Here is an 8,352-nt window from a genome sequence, read left to right as displayed (position 1 = left end):
TACCTTGAACACCAATCTGTTATGGTTTATAAATCCGTTTCTCAGAGGTGGGTGAGCGTGGCGGCCAGTTATCGGAGACGAGAAGCAGAGGATCGCCATTGCTCGAGCTCTGGTCAGACAGCCACAGGTCCTCATTCTGGATGAAATAACCAGCTCTCTGGACGCAGAGAGTGAAAATGAGGTAATAAATCCCAACTTAACAGTGAGTTGAAGGTGGATGATGACCTGAAGACTCTTCATCACCAGAGGGAAAGATTCTGAATGGTTTTATTTAATAGATAAAGGAAGTGCTGCACACATGTAAAAATGTGCTCACATATCATTCATTGTTCAGTTAATCAGGAATTGAGAATTGCCGTAATAAACCAAGTAATATAAAGTACATGCCTTCCTTAGAGTTTCAGGAGGATAATGAAGACGATGAGCACCAAATGAAATGACCATGTTTTTATTGCTTAGAGCTCAAAGTCGAGAAGAAAACTAAACTGCTTCAGAAAAGATTAATGTCTGTGCTAACTTAACAAATCATTTAGGCTACATCTCAACATCGATATTGCCGAATTAGGCCTCATGTGGGATAGTTACAGAGGAATTGTGCTTAATAGAAAAGTCAAAACAACTATATACAGTATTGTATGACCAATCTTGAAGTAATGTTATAGAATCCATCTGAAAAGTAACATAATTAAGACTGTTTGTGATTCTTGGTCACTAGTCTTGTGTGTATGTGTTGCGTCCTTCATTTTTGCAATTTTAGTCCTTCAAACGAGCAGTATAGTATTTATATGTTCTGAACGAGTGGGATTGTCATAATCATAAGTAGGTATGATGAATTGATGTAACTCCTTGTTTGCTTCTTCTTTTTCATATATCCTTTACATTCAGAATAAACCTTAATGATTCTTCTGAAATAATAATTTCTGAAATCTTTCTGCACAGATCAGCAGGCGCTGGCTCGTTGTCCCACCAGACCCTGCTGGTGATCGCTCACAAGCTGAAGACCATCGAGAAGGCCGATCAGATCGTTGTGATGGGTGACGCAGAGTGGAGGAGCGAGGGACTCACCAGGAGCTGATGGCAGGAAGGGGAGCTACTACAAACTGAGGAGGAAGCTCTTCTCCGAGGGAAACCCCCCCACGTGACACGCTGCTGTCACTGAGTGAGTTTTCTGAGAGAGGATTGTTTCGCTGGGCTGCATGTGTTGGACCGCAGGACCAGCAGCAGCTAACCGATCAACAGTGAGCTTGAGTTTATGTAAATATCTTTTTTTAAAATAATTATATTGAATATGGAATTTTTTTTCTTCCAGAATGTAGGCTAGTTATTCTGAACATGTACAAAAGCACCTTCTAAGTTTAGAAATTACTTCTGTTCTTTTTATTTTGCTGATGGTTGGAATTACATTAGATTTTGTAAATTTGAATTAAATGTCAAGTGACATGATGAATTATATAAAATATATATCCATTTGATGTCCTGGTTTTTGCTAACGATGAATAAGGTTTGACAGCACCGTTGACGCCATAAACCTTCATTTATGGTGAGGGGGCAAAGGTTGCCTCCTGTCCCAAATAAGAAATCGATCCAACATTTTAGTCATAGTCAACGACCTCCGTTGATCCCACTTGAAAGTCAAACCATATCTGAATGTTTGTCAAGCCTTGTCCCTCATAGTTATAAGCCTTTTCACAAACGCATTCATGGGACAAATTAAAATGCAATTAAAGGGCAATTTTCTGTTGGAAGCAAGAATTTGCATGTAGTTTAGTTTTATTTCCTCTGTGAGAATTCAGAGTTTATAAAGGCCCAGTTGGCTCAGCAAGATGCAGATATCCACAGTTCTGTGATGCAAAGACATCGATAAAAATTAAAATTAAACTATTCAGATATTACCAAATTGCAAATGTGTTAAACTGGGTAGACGTCAGAGGCTTTGAGTTTTTCTATCACGTATCAGTGCCTGTTGTGTCTGTTATATTGTGGTTTTAAGCCACTGACTGCACGTGGATGCAGGTGCATCAAAGCTCGGTATGGTGGGGGTTGGTTTTTATTGTTGAGCCCCTGGAAAGTCCCTGACTACCAACAGGTTTTCTTTTGTCAGTTAGGCTTCTGGAAAGTTGCCTGGTGATATGTGTCATAATCACCAAAGGTACAGTGAATGATATACGCCATCATCTCAAACACACCAACCCCCTTATCGATAAAGATCAGGCTCGGCTTATAAAACGGACAGCGGTGTCACAATTTTGTCAAGATTCTTGTGCAGCCACAAAATGGAGACTGAAGTCACGTGACAGACGAGTGTAAATAGGGAGATATGAAAAGTCGACCCAAACTGCAGGACACTTTGGCATTAGGATGTTACAGTAAAACACCTGTATGTATTATTTTTCAAACATTTAAAACGTTTCAATTTCCAGAAATGTTTCTTCCTATACTTTGCGTGCCATGGCTATGTCTCCTAACTTTAGAATTTATCTTCACATTTTAATATTTAGTGAAAGGTACATGCTTCTCTATGGGTAAAATGTTATGTTGGTACTTGTTGGTAACATTTTAACATCCCCTGGATGAATTAAAAAAGCTGTGGTGGTCCAGCTGAAAAAAATAAAACAAATCAATTCATCCATGTCTTAAAAAGGACAGTTTAGAGATATAGATATAAGATATATCCGGCACGGTGACTCATCAGGAAAACTTGCTTTCTATCAGCAATTATGTGCCAACAGCGAGGTTTAAAGGCTATGCCAACTACTGTCGCATCTTAGGGTGAGGCCTTTAAAAACCCAAACACAAAATGGTTGACAGTGTGCATACAAGGTTGAAAAATGCAAAGTAATAAGCAAATAAAAATATTATTCAAAAGACACTGTGGCTGTATTCTGTGGTGTATGGAAAAGACTCATGTGCATCCTCAAACCTCAGTGTCCAGCTATACATTATGTGTGTGTGTACTGTGTGTTCTTTGGATGTGCGTATGTGGCGAGAAGCTTTTGCCTAACCAGTTAGCACCATATCGGCCAAACTGGAAAGTCCCTATCTTCTTTCCACTTTCTTCTTCACTGTATGTGTAATCAGAGGCGGCGACTCAGCCAAACAACGGCAGAGCTAAATGTCTTGTGACTGAAAGCATTCTGGTTTTACCTCTCTACCTTTCAGGGTCAGCAGCTTCTGGTGATTATGTTCAGCAGCTGTCAAAGTGATATAGTTGTTATGATACAAAACACCTTCACACAGCCTGACGTAGGGCAACAACTGATGCATGTTCCTCTAAATGACTTTGTTAACATTTAGGCATTTGACTGATGACCCACCCAGATCAACAGGTTGTAGTTGGCTTTAGTTTGGTAGTCTTCACCAAACTTTAACAGAAAAAGTGGCTGTTGATGAAGATTAATGATGTTGTATGAATCAAACTTATGCCCTTTTTTCAGGGTACAGTTTCCTTCCAACAGGCCCTATAGAATATTTTAGATCAGGTTTTTATCCTGCAATATTCATGGGGTGAGAAGTATTAAGATCATTTACTAAGCAGTAGAACTGATACAACAGTATGGCATAGTACTCCAAGTACCAATCCTGAGATCAAGCCTTTAAAGCAGAGTAACAGCGCTCCAGTGGTTGTAGTTGGCACTTTACCATCAGCCATGGATTCTCGGAAACAGTTGTTTGGCAGATTGGTAAATGGTGAGTCTCAGAAGGCAGAAAAAGGTGGAACCATTGTATCGGCTGCCATCTAGTGACAGCAACAAGACAGTACTATAATATAAGAACCATCTGACACAAAAAACCACCATGGTGTTGTGAAGTGGTTATCAGTGTCATTTAGCATTATTTTTACTTGTGTTGTGGGAGATCTGGTGATGTGTGCAGATTCACAGGAAACCACAAGTTTCGCTTGTATCAGAGAGGGTGCGGTGAAGAGCCACATGAATGTTGACAAAGAGATTAATTCCACTGGTTTAGACTCAGTGTTGTGGTTTTTATCTTGTAGCCATAAGTCTGTATATTTTAGCATAGGGTTTAAAATACAGATATGGTCTCCTCTTGTCATAGACTCTTCCACAGGGACGAAAAACTGTCAGCTTGAGGGAATGGTGTCAATTTCAGCTACACACAGTGTCTTTTACCACCACACTACACTACTACATGTGTTATGATAAATGAATCATTTAACAGTGATTCAGAGGTTCAGGCTTACACTGGGACAGTCTGATTCTCAGTGTGTCAGGAGCAATAGGTGGGAGTTGACATCATTACCATAGACGTATAAGAAAGGACACAGCGACGCCATAGACTTTGCGTTACTGGCAGCCTCCAATTGAGCTGGACGACGTAGCTGTGACGTGACCAACCTGTCTGAGTTGTGAGTCTTCTGGTAGTTGTGCCAAGAAATCTCAACATTCCCAATCGTGCCACATAGTATACCAAAGGATTCCAATCCATAGAACGTTGCTGAAATACTTAGTTCCGATGCTTTCATGGACTCTCTATGGGGCTTCTCCCTCGACTGTCTGCCTCCACGCTCCAATTCCCAATTACCTGCTTAGCTTTTCTAGGAATTTCTCTTTGAAGAAACTAGAATATAAGACATGTTTTCAGTTATTTCACACTTTTTTGTTAAGTAGGCCTACAATTCCGTATGTCATGGTTTTTGATGCCTTCATGGATAATCACAACGTAAATAGTCATGAAATAAAGAAAATGCATTGAATGAGAAGCTGTGTCCAACTTTTGCCCTGTACTGTATATAACTACGAAAACTCAAAAGACGACTGGTCAAATCCTTCGGTCTTGCTTTCAAAGATGGAGACAATTACGGGATAGGCTACTAAATTATTCAAAACGTCTCCGTCTAGTTCATTCATAAAATAACTTTACAATGACAATAAGGTTGTACGCAAGTGGCAGAGATTAAAAGTTCAATAATGAACATTTCTGCATTCAAATGTGTAAAAACGACCACAATGTTAATAGTCAAAAAGTCAAATAAAATGCTGTGGATATTAACAAAGATTGGCTACACAGAATGGGTTTTTATATGCAAGTTTATAGCTCTTTGCAGACTTTTAATGTTTCAGTCACATTTTACTTAACAGTATGTAGCCTACATGTTTGTGTGTATGTATTTATTAACTTGGGATTTATATTCTGTTATTTAAACAGAAGGAAATATAGAGTACCGATGGTGTGGTTAGACTCCACAAGAAAGCTACAAGCTACACATCTGTCAAAATAGACAGAGTGATCCTTAAACTCCATCCTTTATTACTCCTCTTCTTCCGGACCCTTCTCCAGTCTTAGGTGGCTCGGAGTGTGAGGAGAGAGTTTCCCAATTTAAACTGTGTTTAGTTATAAAATGAGAACACACCAAGTGTTTCATTACTTTTCTAAAATTGGTGATGCACACAGATATTCCACTAGGGTGAGTTTCACAGATTACAGGCCCTATCGTTTAAGAGATGTATTAAAAAAAAAAGTACTATTTCCTATACTCAGCATGTAGTAGAATGGTTTACGTCTAACCTTAATCTGTTGAGCAACTCCTACTTTCATTTTAAATCTCTACAAAAAAGGTTATCAAAACCATAAACAAAATCAAAAGATCCTTAAAGTCTTTTTGTGTGTCTGTTGTTAGTTCACCCCTTTCCCCTTTGTCTCAGGTTTTAGTCCATGTGGTGTACTCTCTTCTATCTTAAGGACCATGATGGTGTAACAAGCTTTGGGCTTTGTTGTGTTTTTATCCTTTTGAAAACGTCTTGATTGTTGTTCAGTAAAGTTTTCAATCAATCAATCAATCAAAACCACAGACACAGAGTGAGACAAAGCTGCTGTGAACTCATTGGACCAAATTATCCACAACACAAAGACACATAACTTACACAGCCCCGGTAGAGGCCTACACCATGATTGATTGAATTAGAGATTGAGAATTATTGATTTATTGATTGACGATTGCTTGATTGTTTTGATTGACAAATCAGTTGTAAAAGAGTACGAGTGTTTTGTACAAAAAACACAAAGTAGTCACATTTTCATTAGTTCTGTAACAGCCACATGGTGAGAAATAAGAACTGTTGAACCAATGAAACTACTGAAAGAGGACTACAAACACGTCATTGTTATTGAATAATAGAATAAATATACAAAGGTATAATTAAACTTTATAGGCCATTATAATTCATTCAGCACTGGTGCAACCTAAAATAGGTTAACATAACGTTTAATTGCATTTTCATAAAATTTTTCAACAACAAAAACTTTATATGAACATGGAAACAATCTACACCTATAATTTACAGTGAAACGTACTTTTTGTTTGATGGTTGAAGTTCCACCCAGTGGCCCCAGATGGAGGACATAACACAACATATTTCAGTGATCTCAAGGGCAGTGGCCTGGGAGGGGCCAATGCATGGCAACTTAAAATAGGTGAGCTTGGTACTTAGTGAATTTAGCTTACACACACTTTTTTGATGAAAGTGACAATATTATAATACAATAAGTATTCTTATGGAACCATTTTAGGCGGTCAGTATAATTTATTCCATCTTGGCAGATGTTATTACCTCATGCTACGTAGGCCTATTACTGACCAGGACTAATCCCATAACAAGATCATCCTTAATTAAAAGCAATCTTAATTCCAGTAGAAGGTTCAGATAATCTTTTTTCTCCGGAAGCAGTATTGGCACTGTCGGCTAATCCTGTTCAATCAATAGCAGGTTGCTGCACCTGGTTCATATTTTATTTTAAGGATTTTCATCCTCAAAAAAGAACGCGCTGTGTCTATACAGAGAATTAGACTTCCTCTATTCTGAATTGACAAGTTGTTGCAGTAATAATACAACTCAAATCATCTTAAAACACTACAGTTAAATGTAAAATACTCCTAAAAGTGAACAGTTGTACAAGATATTTGTTAGATTACACATTACAACTTTACCCTACCTGTATACAGACATACTTGTTACAAATGTATTTTCATACAGCTTTTTATATTTTGAAGCTTTTCCAAACTCCAACATATATGTGCTTTCTAATGATGTAGGAAGTTATTTGCACAATGTGCAAGAATTTGAAGTGAGGACTGTTGTTTAAAAAAACTATATACTTTAATTATTGCAACAAATTCATGATCACGTACAACTACAAATATTTCCCATTATTATTCATATTATTTCTGTAACGAGCACACTGGTGCTAGAACAGCAAAAAAAACTTTACGTATTACTTTCTGTTCCACGCACCTCGTTAAGACCGGGGTGCTTGAACTCTTAAGTATTCTGTACCTTTGGATGTTTTTATCCGAAGATTAAGACCTTAACCTTTTAGCCAGGTATTTGGCTGACCGTCACTTTTGTTTCATCACGTCATTTGAATGTGTATATATGTATAAGTTCTCTGCCAGTATGTCATGTGTGAACTGTGACTTTTATTTGTTACTTACATGCAAATATATGGACACAAACATGTACATATGCAGGACAGTCAAGCCAGCATCCTAACATCCTAATATATCATTAACTAAAAGGGTGTGGTGTGTGTGTTGTGAGTGAGTGTGTGAGTGTGTGGGTGGTGTGTGTGTGTGTGTTGTGTGTGTGTGGTGGTGTGTTGTGGTGTGTGTGGGTGTGTGTGTGTGGTGTGTGTGAGAGTGAAAGGAGACTTTTTACCAGTTACAGACATTGAAGGGTTTTTCTTCCTTGATTTTTGCACATTGTCCTTTCACACCTGGGCCCAGCTGTTTGTTTTGCAGAGCTCTCTCTCCTTCTCTCTCTTCGATCTATCTCCTTGATGCAGAAAGATACGAGGAATTCAAAACTCAAGTACTAGAGGAAGTACTAGAGGTATGATGAGCACCAACCCCCCAAAAGACCCCAAATCCTATATTTAGCCTTTACTATGCACAAATTGAATCTACATAAATGTTTCAGATAACTAAATGAAAAGTAAAACATCTCGTATTGCAGGTTTCCATACAGGCATTCAGACATGTAAAACAGCACAAAGGGTAACAGCTTTACCTGTATCGTAGCCTTTTTCCAGGTTTCTAATAAAGCCATGGGCGTTGGCTTTGCGTGCCGCTTCCTGGATCTCATCCAATGAGCATTCATCAAGCCCGTAGGCAATGTTGTCTCTGATGGAGCCGGAGAAGAGCACCGGCCCCTGGTTCACCACTGCAATCTGTTAAACACACTCTCATCAGCCTGACTGAAGGAATAACTTGTGTTATCTTGATATATAATGAAAATAATACAACTACTACTAGCTTGATGCTATTAGTGTGGGCCATCATCGCCATCAGGCCCATTACTCAATAAGTAATGGTCGTGGTTAAACTGCCTTCTGGTC

General features: G+C 38.5%; 1 protein-coding gene across 1 annotated transcript in view; it reads right to left on the bottom strand.

The window, feature by feature from the left end:
- Positions 1-8,352, bottom strand: part of tap2a (transporter associated with antigen processing, subunit type a) — a gene marked incomplete in the record, with an annotated part of 20,800 nt that overhangs the window by 1,425 nt on the left and 11,023 nt on the right. The window contains 1 exon segment of the mRNA XM_032536095.1: positions 7,989-8,184. Coding sequence (XP_032391986.1) covers positions 7,989-8,184 — 196 coding nt within the window.

Source organism: Etheostoma spectabile, chromosome 14 (assembly GCF_008692095.1).
Source record: "Etheostoma spectabile isolate EspeVRDwgs_2016 chromosome 14, UIUC_Espe_1.0, whole genome shotgun sequence".
Classification (NCBI taxonomy): Eukaryota; Metazoa; Chordata; class Actinopteri; order Perciformes; family Percidae; genus Etheostoma; species Etheostoma spectabile.
This window is presented reverse-complemented; position numbering and strand designations above follow the sequence as displayed.